This window comes from Hippocampus bargibanti, linkage group LG08 (genome assembly GCF_051943395.1).
Source record: "Hippocampus bargibanti isolate YZ-2025 linkage group LG08, ASM5194339v1, whole genome shotgun sequence".
Lineage (NCBI taxonomy): Eukaryota > Metazoa > Chordata > Actinopteri > Syngnathiformes > Syngnathidae > Hippocampus > Hippocampus bargibanti.
The window spans coordinates 2,083,912-2,103,684 of record NC_142741.1 but is presented as its reverse complement, the minus strand read 5'-3'; the positions used below and the strand labels follow the sequence as shown (position 1 = coordinate 2,103,684).

Sequence of the window (19,773 nt, the reverse complement as noted above, 5' to 3'; positions counted from 1 at the left end):
TCGGTTGTCCTTAAGACTGAAAAATGCGCCTCTTTGTTCAAATTTTCACAAACTACAATTGTTTTGAGTCAACATTCTAAGTGTGCTGCGGTTCGCACTCAGACGCGCTCCTGAATGGAAAAATGTGACATTCCGACACCCCAAAAAATGTGCAGATAACACGCGTCGTCGTAACTCTACACAGACCGTAACGTAAACGAGGATTTTAGAATGCGGAAAAGCCAACATCTGCGCACGCGCGAGCGCGTGCGGAGTTGGTGCTTGTGCAGAAAGGCGTGCGTCTGGTTCAGGGCTTTCCTCAAGGAATGCGGTGGGAAGGGGAGAAAGTCTACTTCGACGACACGCACGCATGCAAGCACGAACGCACGCCGGACGGATTTTACTTTTCTTCTTGTTTGGGTGGTGTGGGGGAAGAATTATCAATCAAAACATTGGGAGCGAGAGTGTCAACTTGTCGGTCAGCTTTGGAGGAGCCTTGAAGAGACTTCTTCAGCTTCATGGTCAGTACGAGCGGGAATATTTGATGTATTTTTTTTCAAATCGGGGTGAGCGGAGGTGCGCTTAATGGTGTGACCCTCCACAGGGCTGCATCAGCCAAGTGGTGTGGGTGCTGCTGGGGGCTGCTGCCTTCATCGCGGTAGTAACCGTGACGGCGGTTTTTTTAAGTCGTAAGTACATTTTGGAAGTGTTTGTTGAATGCAATGTTTTTGTTTTTGTTGTTATTTGCTGCATCATTGGAAATTGGGCTCGTATTGCTTTGTGCGTTCACTGAAAAGTTTAAGAGACCCTCCCAGTGTGTTGACTTCAAGTTTTTAATCTCCACCGTCAAATGCAATTTACGGTCAAATTGCTAAAACAAAAGGAACAACCAAAGCACTTAACACTGTTAGCTTAATGCTAAAATATCCAAAACAAGCACAGTTTAGCAGATCTTTAAAAATATCATATTTTTATAATATCAATATATAATATTATAATATCTCATCTTAAATAAAGAAGATACCTAGATGCCATAGAAATCTATTAGCTAGATAGCTTTCTATCTATTTGAGTTACTTCCGGGTTGAGTGAATGCTGGCCCGTGTGGCTGCCGCTGCTCACCCACAGAAGAACTTATCCTGTGACTGTAAAGTGACCTTGAGAGTTTTGAAAGGCGCTTAGAAATGAAATTTATTATCATTATTATTATTATTACTATTATTACTTTAATTACTATTACTACTACTGTTGCTATTTTTATTATTATTATTATTATTATTATTATTATTATATCTTAAACATCAGATTGTTTAAGATATGTTTGAAGTTGGAAAATACACCATTCATTGGGTGTGCACGGAAAACTCTGGTGCGCCTTATACCCTGGAAACTATGGTAAATTCGGGAATGGCAGTGAATGAGTTAAATATCAGAATCATCTTTATTCGCCAAGTGCGTAGAAACACAAGGAATTTGTCTCCGATAGAACACGCTGCACTAGTATAAAAAAAATTGCAAAGAGGCACTATACGGTCATAGTAGTTGGAAAAGGTGGTGGGCAGGGTGCGGAGGGTCCAGTAGAATTTTGTGCCTATATATACATGTTTTGAAATAAAAGATTTGGCAGCCTTGCATTTCAGGAATGCATCTACATCCCAAAATCAGCACTATGTGACGTCAAGACAACTTTATACTCTCGCCCCACCTTGACCCACCCTCGTTTGTGTCCAGAATCAGAACCACCCAAAAACCCTTACACCTTTGAAGACTATTTCAATAACACAATTCGGTGGAGATCCTACAATCTCTACTGGATAACAGGTATGGTCAACATTTGCAAGCCGCCTACAACACACACACACAAAACACACACTCCTAAAATGTGTTATTTTCACACCCGCAGATAGCGAGTATCTACACAAAGCCAGAGATGGGAACGTCTATCTCTCCAATGTGGAAACCAACACAACGTCGCCATTCTTGAGCAATTCAACTTTTGTATGAGAATCATTTCGACTAACATATTAAACAACCAAACACTCCTGGAATAGGATGACTTTTTTTTTATATATATATATATATTGTCTATCGTAGGACGAGGTGGACGCCACAGACTACCTGTTGTCCGGGGATCACAAATATGCGGCGCTAGAAAGCAATTTCACAAAGGTGAGCGATCTCGCATGTGACGAACGCAAAAAATAAGAGGCGGGCAAATGACAATTTGTCATGAGTGCTTGTCGGGTGGGGTACACGGGACGGCACACACTAGCTAACCAGTCGCATGGCTCTGCTTTTTGAAAAATGGACAAAAAAAATGTATCCATGACTTTTTATTTGCCTCCCACAAGGGGTCAGCATTTGCCTTTTATCCATGTTAGCACTTTGTTACAGCTTCAGCTGTTGTTAAAGCCCTATATAATTTTTTTATGTATTGTATTTTGTACAGCTACCCCAGTTTCAAGCTCAGATAACTCCAACCCCATATAATTTAGGAATTAACTCTTTTCCTGATGAAAAAAAAGAGTCTAAGGTTTCTTACGTTGCATTGAATGTTTATGTATTCTTAAAACTCTATATTTGAGTGAAAATGACAAAAACCCTGGCACTGGAGTGGACATATTTTTGCACATCATCCGGCAATAGTAAGAATATTAGTGTATGATAATTATTCTTATTTGTTTTTGTGTGTGTGTATGCCATCCACCAGCAATGGAGACATTCGTACACAGCCGCCTACTCATTCTATAGCTTGAAGAGTTGGTAAGTAGCCATTTTCGTGTGCAGACAAAAAAAAAATATGCTGGGATTATTCTGGAATCATAATGAAGCATAATGTACGGTATACTAAAGTTTGGGATATTGGACATGAATTAAAAAAGCACCATAATAATAATCATTAACAATCATAATAATTTTCAAAAAAAAATGATTCATGTTTTACAGCGATATTTAAAGGACAACCGACACCAGTTTTTTTTGTATCCTAACTGACATCAGAAAAACGTTTATAGCATCTAAAATACCCAACAAGCAGGCTGATATTTTTTAGTCAAATGCAAAACACCAATAAAAATGTCTTAAAGTGTCCCAAAACTGCCACAGAATGAGCTCAGAACTGGGGAGATTCATAAAAATTCTGCCTTGTTACTCATCCAGTTATGAATATGATTTAAATACTGCAGTTCTAAAGAGGAAAGCATAAATGTTTGGAATCGATTAAAGAAGTCCTTCCGTATCAATTCAAGCCATCAGGAATCCAAAGTAGCGTCCCAGAAAAGGCACAAAATGGCGCCCAAGCTCTGTTTATGCGTGTTACCGCAATTGGCTGCGACGCACAATGATTCACCATCGTTTTATTTATGTAGTTTTCCTTCTAATTTTGCCATCAACACGGTGTTTTCAGACGAAAAAAAGTATTGACAAATGCATTGTGTGTCGCTTTCTCGGTCAGGGGCGTTCCCTCCGTGACGTCACTTAAAACGTCAAATATAGCTATATGCGGTGGAATCTTTGTAAAATGCGCCCAGTAGAAGTCATTTGAAGTGATTTTACAAATGATGGACGCAACTTGTCCGGAGGTGTCGGTTGTCCTTTAACTGTGCTTGATATTTTGACTACAGGGCGTTTGTTAAAAATGTGGGACTTCCGTCGGTGGTGCAGTACTTCAGCTGGGCGCCAGAGGGCAACAAAATGGCGAGTTTTACACTCCTGTGCGACATCACGCTTTTATATTTTCGCACCTACACGCTAACGGCGCCTTGTGCGTGCTGTCGCGCAGGCTTACGTTGCCGGCTACAACGTCTATGTCAAAGCTAACATCACCGCCGAAGCCGTACAAGTCACCAGCAACGGGAAAAAGAATGAGATCCTCAATGGAGTGCCTGATTGGGTGTATGAGGGTGAGGAACATTTAGCGGTTTAGCCTTGTGCGTGTTTGTGTGTGTCCCCACACCAAAGGTGTTCCAAAAACATTGAGAATTTTTTTTTTTTTTGAAAATATGGAATTTGAGTAATCAGATAAACCCTCTCTTGGTTTCCCATTCATTGATGCTGATATTCCACAAGGTGGCAGCAAAGCACTGCTTGTGTCCACACAATTTTTGAATACCCTGAAACAGTTATTGCTCAACATCAACATTCGGCAAGATGGCACTGAAACACTACTTTTTTTTCCCCTCAATCAAGCTCCTCAACTCATGTCAACCTTGATTGGTGGCAAGTTGACCAACGATGGCACGAAAGCACGATTTTTATATTACCAGCACTTTTACCACGGCTGTTTTTATTTATTTATGTATTTATTTATGCATTTATTCAACTGTTTATTTATTTGTTTATTTATTATTTTTAAATTATTCATTCATTTATTTATTATTTATGTAGTTATGTATTTGTTTATTTATGTATTACTTTATTTGTTTCTTTATGTATTTTTTTTATTTATGTATACATTCATTTATTTATCCATCTATTCATATACATATTTCTTTCTTTATTTATGTATTATTTGTTTATTTATTTACTTTCATTATTTGTTTGTTTATGTATGTAGTCATTTTTTATCTATTTATCAGTGTATTTATTTAGTTATGTATTTATTTGTTTATTTATTTATGAATGTACTTTATTTATTTGTTTGTTTATGTGTGTATTTATTTATTTACTTGATTTATTTGTTTGTTTATGTATGTATTTATTTATGTATCTATTTATTTATCGGTTTACCTATTTATCAATATATGTATTTAGTGATGCCTTTATTTGTTTGTTTATTCATTTATGTATTTACTTTATTTGTTTATGGTTCTTTTTTTGTTTTCTGTGTAACTCTAGAAGAGGTATTTGCATCAAACGGAGCTTTGTGGTGGTCAACAACTGGACGATACTTGGCCTACGCCGAATTTGATGATACCAACGTGAAAAGAGTGGAGTTTTCCTTCTACGGGGTGACGCAGTACCCCGAAACTATGGCGATTGCATACCCAAAGGTAGGATTGAAAGTATTTCAATGACTGTATTTCAAGGTCGAACTAGTAGTCCGTCCCCCCCCCGGCCCCATTTACAGTTCGTCAACATGTCCAAATAATGACTTTTTTTTCAGGCGGGGTCAAATCTGACAAAGGTCAAACTGTTCGTGGTTGATACGAATAACTTGTCCATCCCCGCAAAAGTGATCCTGCCCCCAGTCTCCGTCAGATCCGGGTTAGTATTTATTATTTTTTATTTATTATTTATTATTATATATTCATTCATTCATTATTTATTCATTCATTATTCATTATTTATTATGTATCAATGCATTTATGTATTTAATTACTTATGTATTACTTATTATGTATTACTTATTGTTTATTACTTATTATTTATTATTTATTACTTATTTATTAGTTATTTATATATTTATTTATATATTAATTTATGTTTATTTATGTTTATTTATTTGTATTTATTTGTATTTTTATTTTTAATTTTTGATTATTGGTTTTTTTTATTTTATTATTTTTTTATTATTTATTGTTTATTATTTATTGTTTATTATTTATTATTTATTGTTTATTATTTATTAATTTATTTTAACGTGACAAAGCGGCAGGCGGCTCAGCGTCTTTAACGTCCCGTCACTTTGTGTTTAGGGATCACATTTTATATTCGGTCACCTGGGTCACGGATGAGCGTGTCGCGGCGCAGTGGGTCACCAGGAAGCAGAATTACGTGCTGGTGCAGATTTACGACTTGGTTGGAGGGAAATGGAAAGAAAACAAAGAGGTCGTTTTGCTTTGCTTTCACCGATGATGTGATTTGAATATGATTTTTTTTTTTAAAAAACAGCTTTTTTTTGTCTCCGTAATAGAAATTTGAGCAAACGAGCACGACAGGCTGGGTTGGCCATGTAAGTTCTGCTGTGCCACATTTAAAGGACAACCGACGCTTCTGGACAAGTTGTGTCCATAATTTGTAAAATAGCTTCAAATGACTTCGACTGAGCGTCTTTTACAAAGATTCCACCGCATATAGCTATATTTTACCTTTTAAGATTTGCGCTGAATATTTAGTCAGTCTTGTTTTTAAGTTGGTGACGATACCTTAAGTGACGTCACAGAAGGAACGCCCCTGACCGAGAAAGCGACACACGATGCATTTTGGGTACTTTTTTTCGCCTGAAAACACCTTGTTGATCGCGAAATTAGAAAGAAAACTACATAAATAACGCGATGGTGAATCATTGTGTGTTGCACGAAGACTACTATTGATACTAATACGACTATCGATAACTACATTGATACGGGAGGACTTCTTGAATCGATTGCAAACATTTATGCTTTCCTCTTCAGAACTATTTGAATCATATTCATAAATGGATGACTAACAAGAAAGCATCTTCTCCCAATCTGAACTCTCTTAAGCCGTTTTATGGATTCTGGAGCAAGGCAGTTTGTGAAGGAGTATCCTGTCGTGACATCACGAACAAGGGGGCGGGACTTTCTGAATTTGCCCAGTTTTTAGCTCATTTTGGGACAGTTTTGGGACACTTTAAGTCATTTTTTATTGGTGTTTTGCATTTGACTAAAAATGCCATAAAACGTTTCTCTGATATCAGTTAGGAATAAAAAAAAATGGTGTCGGTTGTCCTTTAATAAAACAGCTGAAATGGAATATTCATTTATTTCTGTAACTATTCCGCAAATTGAAGTAAAAACTGTTTTTTTTTTCAACTTTCAGTATGGGCCATTAGCTCTTTTCTTTGCCGAAGATAAAATGAGTTTCTACAAAGTGCAAAGTGACAACAGTGGCTACAAACATATTCATCGCATCCAAAAGGTAAGCGGGATCAGGTAATTAATATACTCTCCAAAAAAAAGTAAATTAAATTTAAAAAATGCTCTTTAAATATTGGCAGGTCAGGGTTGACCCATATTTTACTTGAGTTTGAATCAAGATTGTAATTTAGGATTTTTTAATTATAGTTTTTATTTTATTATGACAATTTCAAAGTCATCTCGTGGTCATGAGAATTAGTTTTTTACTTTGTCCCCACAAAAAAATCCATTTTAGTTGACTTTTTAAATTACTTTAATTTGTGTATTGATGTATTTTTTTATTTTTAGATATGAAGGATCGATTGAGTAAAAGAGTAGCTCATACAATAACGATTCTCCAATTTTTTATATATATATATATATATATATATATATATATATATATATATATATATATATATATATATATATATATATATATATTGCAGCTCTGCTTACCTATAGGCTTTGGACACTTTTGAATTAAACGTCCAGAAGACAAAATTAAAATTCTTGAGTAACAAAAGTGAGGGGGAATAAATGTATTATTATTATTATAAAGAATTAAATTACGGCAATTATTTTTGGTATGTTAGCGAGCAGTATGTGGTATTTATATATATATATATATATATATTTTTTTTTTTTTAAGATAGATTGAGCCGGAATCTTCTGGATAAATTTTAATGGCCAAAATATAATACTAATACCAATCCTCATACTAATACTAAAACTAATATTAATATTAATACTAATAATACTAATAAAACTAACAATAATAATACTACTACTAATAATAATGCTACTACTAATAATAATAATACTAATAATAATAATAAGAAGAAGAAGAAGAAGAAGAAGAAGAAGAAGAAGAAGAAGAAGAAGAAGAATACCAATACTACTACTACTACTACTACTAATAATAATAATGTCAATTTTCCACAAAATTACACAGAAATGACTTTTTTGTCTGTGTAAAAAATTACCTGAAATTCATTGGAGTCAATGTTCAATGTTTACTAACTTGGGGCCTTTTTTGAAGGGCAAAGCGACACCGATTACTTCGGGCAAGTGGGAAGTCATTTACATCACCAAGCTGACGAAAGATGCTATGTGAGTGAGATAAATATTCAATTCAGCGCAGACTCTCTTCTTTCATCCGAAAAAAAAAGTTAATTCCTAAGTTAAATGGCTCTGGAATTATCTGACCTTGAAATATGGGCGGATTTACAAAATACAATACAATAGTGACTTATATATAGCGCTTTAAGAACAGCTGAAGCTGCAACAAAGCGCTAACATTGACAAAAGGCAAATGCCGCCCCCTTGTGGAAAGGAAAAAACATTGCCAGAGGTCTGACCAGCGATTTACCGGCACCCACGTCAAGAAAAACCAAAACCCGAACAAATTTGGGAATGGCACTGCAAGTTATGCTTTTTAATTCCCGAATAAATTCGGGAATGGCTGGTGAATTAAATAATTAATTAATTAAACAAAGAAATGAATGAATGAAATGTGGTCTTGATTAATCTATCCCCCACAGATATTTTGTCGGTTATGAAGATGGGGGGACGCCTTCGAAGAGACACGTTTACAAGTAAGCTCTTCAAATGATATGCTGTCGTTAGTGCTGTCTCTGAAGGGGTTAAACCAGGATGTGACATTCTATACTTCAGTCATGTTCAGATTTTTCGAAATCGGTCCAGTATAAACTGTGAAACGCCGAACAATGTCGAGTCTGGACACTTTGAAACACAGTAACCCGTAAAACAAGAATTGACGCAAAGTTCCATTGCGCACCTGAGTCGTTGCGTGTTCCCTTACGCATCAGGGTGGCGATCGGAGTCGTACCATCTCCTCGCGAGTGCCTCACCTGCAACGACGACAAGGACAGGTGTCAGTATAACGCGGCTTACTTCAGCACCGACGCCTCGTACTACCGCATGGACTGTTACGGTCAGTTGCACCGTATTTGACGGCGACAATCAACCCCCCCGTGTTCAAATGCGCCGGTCTGTGAACAATCGGCTTCATTTATGACACTTGTTTGTGTGGAACAGGGCCGGGTTTGCCTCGCTTCACGCTCATGGATAATCGAGGCCCAGGTGCAAATGCCTGTAGGTATACGCACATACACGCACGTACACGCGCAGTAAGCCACGTGTTCATTGTCAGATCGCCCGTTAAAAATGGGCTGATCCACTTTATGTCAACACTTTTTAGTTGGACACGACAAATTTGTTAATGTTCATGAAACACAAGTGGAAGGAAAGAGAAAAAGAAACAATGATGTGAAAGTGGATATATATATATATATATATATATATATATATATATATATATATATATATATATATATATATACACACACACACACACACACACACACACACACACACACACACACACAGTAAAGTCTCGTTATATCGATATCGGATATATCGATTGTCCCGGTTATATCGATACTATTTCTATAAACGCAAGGAGAAAATTTACATGCCGCAGGATTGGATATATCGATAGTCCCGGTTATATCGATATTTTTTCGGACTCCCTTGAATATCGATATAACGAGACTTTACTGTATATGATACGATGATACATGATATGATACATGATATGATACAATATGATACATGATATGATACAATATGATCGATATGATACATCATATGATACGATATGATACGATAAGATGTGATACATGATATGATACATATGATCGATATGATACAATATGATACATGATTTGATACGATATGATACATATGATACAATATGATACGATACATGATATGATACGATGTGATACATGATATGATACATATGATCGGTATGATACAATATGATACATGATTTGATACGATATGATACATATGATACATGATGATATATGATATGATACGATATGATACATGTTACGGTCGATATGATACAATTAGATACATGATATGATACGATATGATACATGATATGATACGATATGATACATGACACGATACATTACATTACTGTACTATACTATACTAATTTATCATATATCTTGTTATATATTAATTATATTATATTGGAAATTTCTCCAGTGTGAGACTAATAAAGGCTAATCTAATCCATATGATATTACGGCATTATACTTTTTATACCCCTTGGAACATTGTATTCTGTATACTTATACGCAGTGATTCTACTTTTTCTTTATTTATTTTTTTACACCAAGGTACTGCCTAGCTACCAATAAACATCTAAACCACTCTTGTAAAACTCAAGGTGGCCAGTGGTGGTCACATCAAGTTATGTGATATTGATGTTTATAATCCTTGCGAAAATCTATCAGAAAATTTAAAATGATCATCTGCAATAATAAACACTGAGATTGTTTTTTTTGCCTAACCGTAATTTGCAACATTGAACAAAATATTAGTGACAACATCCATCAATGTGTTGATATTTTTAATTATATTTCAAAATAAAATGAGAATAGCCTCTGAGTCACAACAAAGTGGCCCACAACCTAAAATCAACTGAATTAATATGAAATAATTCATTATTATTATTATTATTTTGTAGTGCTCGCCACTCTTGAAGAAAACACAGAAATTGAGAACATTCTCCAGCAGTTCCAAATGCCAACAATGAAGTATGGCACCTTCAACATTGCAGGATTTGGTGAGACGCTCCCCACCGAAAGATCCATTTAAAATTATTGAAAGATTGTTGTCTATTTTTGAACCCTGTTTCAACAGATCTCTCGTATGAGATGATGTTACCGCCAAATTTTCAATCCTCCAGACAGTACCCTCTGCTTCTTGACGTGTAAGTGACCAAATTCGGTTGCGCGGCTAGCTCCACAAATGGATTTGGACTAATAGCGGAGGTCTGTCCCGCAGTTACGGTGGCCCCTGTAGCCAAAGAGTGGATTATCGTTTCAAACTGAACTGGAGTACCTTCCTGGCCAGCACCTACGGGATCATCGTGGCCAGATTTGACGGACGAGGAAGCGGTTACCAAGGCGACCAGATCCTGCACGCCATCTACCGGCGTTTGGGAACCATTGAGGTGGAGGATCAGATCACGGCGGTCAGGTAGAGAACTGCCTCGGGATTCTGGACCTAAAGCCATCATGTACTACTGTCAGGGATTTGATCGGACACTGTGGATAAAGGCTCGGACCCAGAAAGATTGTCTTACTGCCGGCAGGAGACGTAGCCATTCATGACAGACGCCAGAATTTTGCAGCCCTCTGCGAAGCTATTTATTGAGAGTATATGCAAATTTAAATGACACATTAGTAAAACATACTTTTCTTGATTAGAATACATCGCCCCTGTGCGTTCTAAGCGCAAACACCTGTAAGCAATAAAACATTGTCTCTTCCATGAACTGATACACTTGTAACCTGGCTAATGAGCTCTTCCTGTGAAGGAGTTTCAAGTCGTAAATTGCTTCGGTGATAAAGGAGTTTTCCAAGGGCTAAATTCTGTCCAAGGCCAGATCTCCTAGATGAAGATGACACTTTAAACAATCTGTGTCTGTTGACCTCAGATTGACCCCAGGTTGTCTGTGCTTCAATTGTGTGTTCGAGTCACACATGTTGACTAAGCATGAAACTTAAACTTAAATATGATAACTTCTTATTCTCCATCAACTACTTATCCATTTTCAGGAACTTTGCCAAGATGCGTTTTGTGGACAAAGACCGGATAGCGATTTGGGGATGGGTAAATTCAATTATTATTATATTTGATCTCATTTTATTTTTATATGTTTTTTTTCATGAGGGATGATTTTCCATCATTGATTTTCAGTCCTATGGCGGTTACGTGACCTCCATGGCCCTGGGCGCGGGAAGCGGCCTTTTCAAGTGTGGGATTGCCGTTGCTCCAGTCGCCAAATGGCAAATGTATGGTGAGTATGCTTATATACCCTATAAGGGGGAGGGGGAGGGGGTGTAGATATAATGTATGTGCATATTACTCTATAGTAATCACAATCACAAATAGAATACAATAAATAAAATACAATTATAAACAGAAACGAGAGAAAGAGCTACACAGAAAATGCCATTTTAAATGGGTTTTGAGATGGGATTTGAAGGTGGGAAGAGAATCCATGTTACGAATGTTGGAAGTGAATTCCAGAGTTTAGCCACACTACCGCACCATTCCTAGCAAATCAGGTAATTTTTCAAACCAGATGCGCTTTTTTTCCCTCTCATAAAGAAACTTAAAAAGTGACACACAACCCCCCACCCCCAGTGGCGCTGAACAGCGGTGGGACATCTGTCGATTGGTATAGGATGCCAGCTTATGTCTGCCCGCTTTGCTTGGCACAGCCCTGAGTTTCCATTTTGAGGAGATGTGCGCCTGGAAACACCTGTTTGGGTGTCGTGTAGTCAAAGATTCATCTTTGGAGTTCAGGTTCTCAATCGATAACTTTGATGGTATTTTAATTGATCAATTCGGGATTGAGATTTACCTTCACAATTGCTTTTATGTGATCACAATCTCTTACCGGTCAAAAACACTGTATTTTCCGGTGTATAAGGCGCACCCCCAATTGAATGGTGTCTTCTCAAACTTTTTCCAAATAAGGTGCACCAGAGTATAAGGCGCACCCCCAATAAATGGTGTAATTTCAAACTTTTTCCAATATAAGATGCACCAGAGTATAAGACGCACCCCCAATTGAATGGTGTATTTTAAAACTTTTTCCATATATAAAATGCACCAGAGTATAAGACGCACCCCCAATAAATGGTGTATTATCAAACTTTGGAGTCGTTGGCTGCTAACAGTAGTTGCGAGACCTGTTGTGGCTCAATATAAGGCGCACCTGCGTATAAGGCGTACGGTGATCTTTTGAAGAAAATGCAGGCTTTTGGGTGCACGTTATACACTGGAAAATACATGACTTCCATGACAATTTCGTGGCTATTTGCGTTTGTCTTGAAAAGTACGTTTTTCCCCGCAGATGCCATCTACACTGAACGCTACATGGGCACACCTCAAGAAAATAAAATAGCTTACGAGGTAAGTGGTTGTAGCATTGCTATCACGGGAGAAAAGACAATTTCATCTCAACCGGTTTAAACCGGCTTTTAATATTTCTTTCCTTGAGCAGAATTCTTCCGTCATAGCCCGTGCAGGAAAGTTCAAGGGTACGCCGTTTTTGCTTATTCACGGCACAGCAGACGGTGAGTCCATCTGATCTTGTTTTCACGTCGCCGCCCTCTTTTTTTTTTTTTTTTTTTCGCAAATGGACCCGTGTCCGACGGTACGGAAAATGGACGAGCAAATAACATCAGGACGCCGTGTGTTTCCCGTTAGACAATGTCCACTTCCAGCATGCAGCGCAACTCAACACGGCTCTGGTGGACGAACAGGTTAACTTCGAGGCCATGGTAAATATTGGCTCGTTGGGAAGCGCTGAAATAATATTGACCCCCCCCCCCCCTCCCCGGACGTTGTTTGATTTCATGAATGAATGGCAACGGATGGAAAGTGTGTGGGGGGGGGGGGCGTATTTTTCTGCTAACGATGTCTTTTGCATTTCTCCATTTTTCTTTTCAGTGGTACACAGACAAGGACCATTCCCTCAAAGGCGCCATCCGGCATGTGTACACCCTCATGAGTAAATTCCTCAATAAATGTCTTGTTAATGGCAAATGAATGCATTTATTTTGGAACGCTATTGTGTTTAGTTGACTTCTGTACATTTTACTGACTTTTTCTTGGGGGGGGGGGGGGGGTGATGAAAATCACCATTCATGTTTTACAGTGCCTTTTTTTAAATAAATGAAATATAAGACCACAAAAAGTGACTGTATGAGTTATTTGTGAAAGTGATCGTTCGTTATGAGCAAAAAAAAAATATATATGGCCATTTAAAGGACAACCGACACCATATTTTTGTTTGCTAACTCAGAGGTGTGTGTCGCTTTCTCGGTCAGGGGCGTTCCCTCCGTGACGTCACGTCAGGCATCGTCATCAACTCGAAAACGACACTTCCTGAATATTCAGAGCGAGTCTTAAAACGTAAAATGGAATCTTTGTCAAATACGCTCAGTAGAAGTCATTTGAAGTGATTTTACAAATTATGGACACAACTTGTCTGGAGGCGTCGGTTGTCCTTTAAGTCATGGTACGTGCGAGGATGGAAGCCTTTTCCTGACCACATGTCGCACCCGGTGGTGTTTGTTGGAGTCAAATAGATTCAATGAGACAGAAACTGATTAATGGCGCAAGCGTGAAAGCGAAGATGTTCAGGTTCCAGTGACGGAGAAGTCACCTGGGAGGAGTGCGCCCGCTCGCCACTATAAAAGACGCAGCCCACCAAGAATCGGCCATGAAACGCATCAGGACGCCGCGAGGAGAAAAAGGGATCCCATTCTTCCACCCAACTACCGAAATCCCAATCAGACATTGAGGCCACTGGTGAGATTTGCATTGCTTCTATCTGCGTTTTTTTTCTCTTCCTTTTCATAGTTTTTTGTTTTTGTTTGTTTCTTACCTGTGACTTCTCATGACAGGTGCTTGAAGGATGGAACACGCTCACTCTTTCGCCGGACTCCTCATCCTCATCATCGTCCAAAGCAGCTGGCAGTTGCCTGACCATGACACAAACTCTGCGTAAGGACGACTACGTAACCCACTCACTGATTTGTCACTGTTGGACTCATCAAAGTCAGCTTTATTGTCAAATATGTTAATATGAATATCATACAGCACAGATGAAATTACTATCCTCTCGGACCCAGCGTGCAAGGCACTTATAATGACTTTAAGTGCCTTCTAAAATTTTCAAGGTCACTTTACAGTCACAGGATAACATTTTCTGCGGGTGAGTAGCGGCAGCCACATGCGCCAGCGTTCACTCAACCCGGAAATAACTCAAATAGAAAGAAAGCTAAACTAGCTGTCCAATAGATAGCTGTATAGCTATTTATATCACATGGTGGAGGGGAACTTTTCCTCCATTCAGTAAACACGTAAAAAAACATTCTGACACCGTTACGGTAAATTAAACGTCAGTGCAATCACAATATACTAACACTCTTAATAGTGCAAAGCAATAGCATAATAACTGTTGTTCACGCTTTTTAATGTCCATATTCACAATATGACCAACCACGTTGAATTATAAACACACAAAGGAAACACGTAAAACTCACGTTATCAGTTCATTCAGTTCATCTACGAATCCTTTTAACGAAACACATTAAAAACGAAATCAATGTAAACGTATAAGGTTGTATAAGGTTATGAAGGTGTTTTTTTTTTTGTTAATTGCTTGGAAGAAATCACACCCGTCAAAGTTTTTTTTTTTTTATGTGTAGTTACCTGGATTTGCTTCATGTTGATTTTTGCAGACTTTTAAGTGAGAACTCCATTTCAAGAGAACCCCTCGAGCTTTCCAACATGAAGAGACATTCCGAAGGAACGTTTTCCAACGACTACAGTAAATACCTGGAAACGAGAAGAGCTCAAGACTTTGTTCAGTGGCTTAAGAACTCAAAACGGAACGGGTAAGCGTTGCCTTTTCGAAACATCAGACCAACTTTTGGAAAAACGCTGCTCTGCTCATTTCGTGTCTTCATTGTTATAATTAATATTTATAAGAGCAACGGAAAAGGCGAAAATGCTCTGCGGCCATTTTAACAAACTTTCTATCGGTGTTGTCTATAGTAAACACATTCGACGCCTCTAAGCAACAAATGTATCGTCTGACAATATACAATAAAAAAATACAATTAATCTACATCTATTTTTGTAGGCGTAAAAGGCAGAATTACAGCAGACTAAATTGATGTTAACCCAAAACACGCGGTGCTAAAATAAATCCAGTTTTGTTCTTCTTTCAAATGTACACCGTCTCACACTTACGCTTGCCCCCATCTGGTGGTAGACAATGGAATGACACGCATTACAGACCAGCATTAAACCTTAAAGGACAATCGACACCATTTTTTTGCTTCCTAACTGACTTCAGAAAAACGTTTTATAGCATCTAAATACCCAAAACACTCAGTATGATATTTTTAGTCAAATGCGAAACACCAATAAGAATGACTTAAAGTGTCCAAAATCTGCAAAAAAATGAACCCAGAAGTGGCCAGTTTCCGAAGGTCCCGCCCCCTTGTTCGTGGCGTCACCCCAAGACGTCTTTCTTGTTACTCATCCAGTTATGAATATGATTCAAATAGTTCTGAAGAGGAAAGCATACGTGTTTATTCCGTGCTATTTTGAGGGGTGGGAAATGTAGCACCAAAAAGAGGCTGAAAATGGCGACAAAGCTCTGTGTAAGGAATTAATCAGCCCCTTTCCACAGGCTGATTAATACCTTACACAGAGCTTTGCCGCCCTCTTCTGCCTCTTTTTGGTGCTACATGAAGTTTTCAGATGAAAAAAAAGTACAGAAATATGCATTGACGTGATGGAAGGACTGCTACAATGTATCCTTTTTTCAGTCAGGGGCGTTCCTTCAGTGACGTCACGTACGGACTCGTCACCAACTCAAAAACAAGACTTCCGGAATATTCAGCACGAGTCTTAAAACGTAAAATATAGCTCTATGCGGTGGAATCTTTGTAAAATACGTTCAGTAGAAGTCATTTGAAGTGATTTTACAAATTATGGACACAACTTGTCCGGAGACGTCGGTTGTCCTTCAAGTGACTTTGTGGTCATGTGGTCAGCAGAAGTGTCATTCGACGCCATGCGGACGGCACCTACACAAGCGACATGAGCTCCTACCTGCAGGACCAGGCGGCCAAAGAGTTTGTGAGCTGGCTGAAGGCCGGCCGAGGAAGACTGCCGTAGACGGACGGACGGACGAGGCGGCGAGCCACAGCCGACGTCACGCTGCACCACTGCGTTCCCAGAACTGACTTTTGTGCAATCATTAAATATGTCACAAAAATGTACCATCTTTTTCCTTCTTGTCATTTTTATTCTTATTTACAGATCATGAAGCCAGTCACAAAAAAAATCTCTCATGCTCACATTAATTTGACTGTATTTTATTTTATTTATCTGCTGCCTCTGAAACAATTTGAGTGCAATAAATGGTATTTCATTTTATGTTATCTGTGTGTGTTAAAATGTATATGCTGCTGCCCATCTTTGTAAAAGTGTGCGCATATTTTTATAAAATATGTTGCATTACACAGACATGCATTATCATCAAAATGTATCGCTTTTCATTTTATTCATTGAGGGAAAAAAAAACATGATTCGCACTTAGCATGTTAGCATCATCGCCATATTGTTTTTGGATGTTAGCATCATCGCTATATTGTTTTGGATGGCTATCTATTGGCTATATATTGGCCAGCTAGCTAGTTGGTTGGCTATCTGTTAGCTATGTATTAGCTAGCTAGTTGGCTATCTGTCTACTAGCTGGCGGCTATCTGTTGGCTAGCTGGCTGGCTGTTGGCGGGGGATAGAGGACAAAAAAATCAGTTCCCATTTCGGGCTCCTTGTTAGGAACCGGCTCTCTTCGTTAACTTCAGAGATCCGGCTCTAAGAACCGGCTCATTCGCGAACGACACATTACTACTAGCTTGGTAGGTAGCTAGATAGCTAGCTCGTTAGGTAGCTAGGTAGCTAGCTCGGTAGGTAGCTACATAGCGAGCTCGGTTGGTAGCTAAATAGCTAGTTCAGTAGCTAGCTAGAAAAGCTAGCTCGTCAACTAGCTAGATAGCTTGCTCAGTAGCTAGCTAGCTAGATATATATATTTTTTTGTGGCGTTACCAAATCTGTGGAGTTATGGAACCCTTCAATTCATATTGATTCTTTTCTCACGATATTTGTTTTATATTGAGAAAAAGCGCGCAACAGATTGACGCACGAGTATTTCACGAGAGAATGACAAAGGGAAATCCTGTCAATCAACTCGTCGACCAAAAAGCGACGGGTCGTCACTCTCCGGCGCTTCCTCTGAAATAATAACGTACGCGATTCGCCTTGGGAGGAATGGTCTCTCTTAGCTGTCATCTGAAAGCTTGTCAAACATTTGCCAGGGAAAGCTTTGGCCACTCCACGTTCATATTTTCTATTAATAGGCCAATTAAAATAATGATTGGGACAGATGTGGAAAAACAATGCAACATATGTTCATGTAAGATGAGGCGATGAGTCAGAGAAGGCAACGATTCATGAATCAAAAGCCAACCGCACTCATTTTACGTCATATCAACAACCACTAGTGATGTGTCGTTCGCAAACGAACCGGTTCTTAGAGCCGGATGATGATATTTTTTACTGGTTGGTATGATAGTATTATTAATATGAAAAACAAATTAGTGACAGCTGATCATTAGATCGGAGTAACCACAGGGAAAGTGAAAGTTTGCATCCGCTAACTCTGTGCACATATAAATGAAGCCATATTAATAATAATAATAATAATAATAATAATAATAATGATGATGATAATAATAATAATAGCTAGCTAGCTAATAGATAACTAATAGCTAGCTAGCTAGTTAGACAGCTAATAGATAGCTAGCTAGGTAGCCAGCAACGGTGACAAAACCCGAATTTACTCCGTAGCAGCACTAATAATAAAAATTAAAATTAAATTTAAATTTAAATTTAAATTTAAATTAAAATTTAAATTTAAATTTAAAATTTAAAATTTAAATTTAAAATTTAAAGTAAAAGTAAAAGTACAAGTAAAAGTAAAAGTGAAAAAAATTAAATTTAAATTTAAATTTAAATTTAAATTTAAATTTAAATTTAAATTTAAATTTAAATTTAAATTTAAATTTAAATTTAAATTTAATTTTAATTTTAATTTTAATTTTAATTTTAATTTTAATTTAATTTAAAATTAAAATAAACAAGCATCATCGAGTCATGTTTGTTCGATAGTTTATGGCTAGAAACAAGTGCGGAACAGCTGACGGATCAGTGATTGAAATTGCACAATTGTAACACACAAAAAAGCCATACAGCAACATAAAATGATGCTAAAGGATGATTGACATTTTTCGGGATGAAGTGATCGGATACATATTACAAATATATCAAGTAAACCACACAAAATATAATTCAAGGATGAGGATTTACGACGAATTACAAAGAATATCGCATGCTTTGTCGTTACGCTACGTACGTATTTTCATCCTTTTTAATCGATAAATCTGAGGACAACTCAAAGCAAGCAACAGAACCCTTCCTCACATGACTTGATACGATTATCCAATCACAAGGTGGTATGATGGGTTCAAAATTACAAAAAAAATATTTAAAAAAAACACAGAGTAGTCATTGCCATACCTAATTTCTCCCGGTGACACTTAAATGACTCGTGGCGAGGATCAGCAAAATGTTCACCTGGCAACGTAGGAAATAAAATGCTGAATTAACACATTAACTCATTCACTGCCATTCACAAATTTATTCGGGATTAAACATGACATAGAGCCCCATTCCCGAATGTGTTCGTTTTTTTTTTCATGCTTGGGTGTTGATAAAGCACTGGCCATGGCCTCTAGTGATGTTTTTTTTTCTTTTCCACAAGGGAGCAGCATTTCCCCTTTTCAATGTTATAATAATAATAATAATAGTAATACATTTTATTCATAAGCGCCTTTCAAAACTCTCAAGGTCACTTTACAGTCACAGGATCAGTTTTTCTGTGGGTGAGCAGCGGCAGCCACACGTGCCTGCGGTCATTCAACCCGGAAGTAACTCAAATACATAGAAAGTTAGCTAGCTAGCTAATGGATAACTAATAGCTAGCTAGCTAACTAGTTAGATACCTAACATATAGCAAATAGATAGCTAGCTAGGTAGCCAGCTAGATAGCTAACCAGCCAGGTAGCTAGCTAACTAGCCAGATAGCTCAAGTGATGGTCCATCCCGACACCTCATGATGACTAACTAGCTTTTTTTTGGGGGGGGCAGGGGCTGAAATGAATCAAAATATTCAATATGAATAAATTAAATATGAATATAAATATATATATGAATATAATATACAGTAAAG

The 19,773-nt window shown here is 37.7% G+C and overlaps 3 protein-coding genes across 5 annotated transcripts in view; 2 read left to right on the top strand and 1 right to left on the bottom strand.

The window, feature by feature from the left end:
* The first annotated feature begins 266 nt into the window (after positions 1-266).
* fap (fibroblast activation protein, alpha) lies at positions 267-13,517 on the top strand. Of its 2 annotated transcripts, none has more exons than XM_089002458.1 (26): positions 267-500; positions 584-668; positions 1,711-1,800; positions 1,883-1,977; positions 2,074-2,148; positions 2,690-2,742; positions 3,603-3,675; positions 3,761-3,881; positions 4,816-4,970; positions 5,084-5,184; positions 5,616-5,748; positions 5,834-5,872; positions 6,703-6,801; positions 7,822-7,892; positions 8,324-8,377; positions 8,612-8,736; positions 8,841-8,897; positions 10,348-10,446; positions 10,524-10,593; positions 10,668-10,862; positions 11,444-11,498; positions 11,586-11,685; positions 12,751-12,809; positions 12,901-12,973; positions 13,107-13,180; positions 13,350-13,517. In XM_089002458.1, the coding sequence occupies exons 1-26, from the start codon at positions 498-500 to the stop codon at positions 13,446-13,448; spliced, it is 2,253 nt and encodes a 750-aa protein (XP_088858584.1). In that variant the 5' UTR covers positions 267-497; the 3' UTR covers positions 13,449-13,517. The 2 variants fall into 2 exon arrangements, with proteins under 2 accessions (XP_088858584.1, XP_088858585.1); XM_089002459.1 differs by having other exon boundaries at positions 12,901-12,937; positions 13,085-13,180; positions 13,350-13,488.
* A 595-nt stretch (positions 13,518-14,112) lies between these two features.
* On the top strand, positions 14,113-16,864 carry gcgb (glucagon b). Of its 2 annotated transcripts, none has more exons than XM_089002480.1 (4): positions 14,113-14,213; positions 14,309-14,408; positions 15,149-15,304; positions 16,478-16,864. In XM_089002480.1, exons 2-4 carry the CDS (start codon positions 14,320-14,322, stop codon positions 16,596-16,598), a joined length of 366 nt encoding a protein of 121 aa, XP_088858606.1. In that variant the 5' UTR covers positions 14,113-14,213; positions 14,309-14,319; the 3' UTR covers positions 16,599-16,864. The 2 variants fall into 2 exon arrangements, with proteins under 2 accessions (XP_088858606.1, XP_088858605.1); XM_089002479.1 differs by having other exon boundaries at positions 16,475-16,864.
* A 1,782-nt stretch (positions 16,865-18,646) lies between these two features.
* The window catches only part of slc4a10b (solute carrier family 4 member 10b), a 28,443-nt gene continuing 27,316 nt past the window's right edge, over positions 18,647-19,773 (bottom strand). Inside the window, exon 26 of the mRNA XM_089002456.1 lies at positions 18,647-19,118. The gene's annotated coding sequence lies outside the window, so the exon portion shown is untranslated. The remainder of the gene's footprint in view (positions 19,119-19,773) is intronic.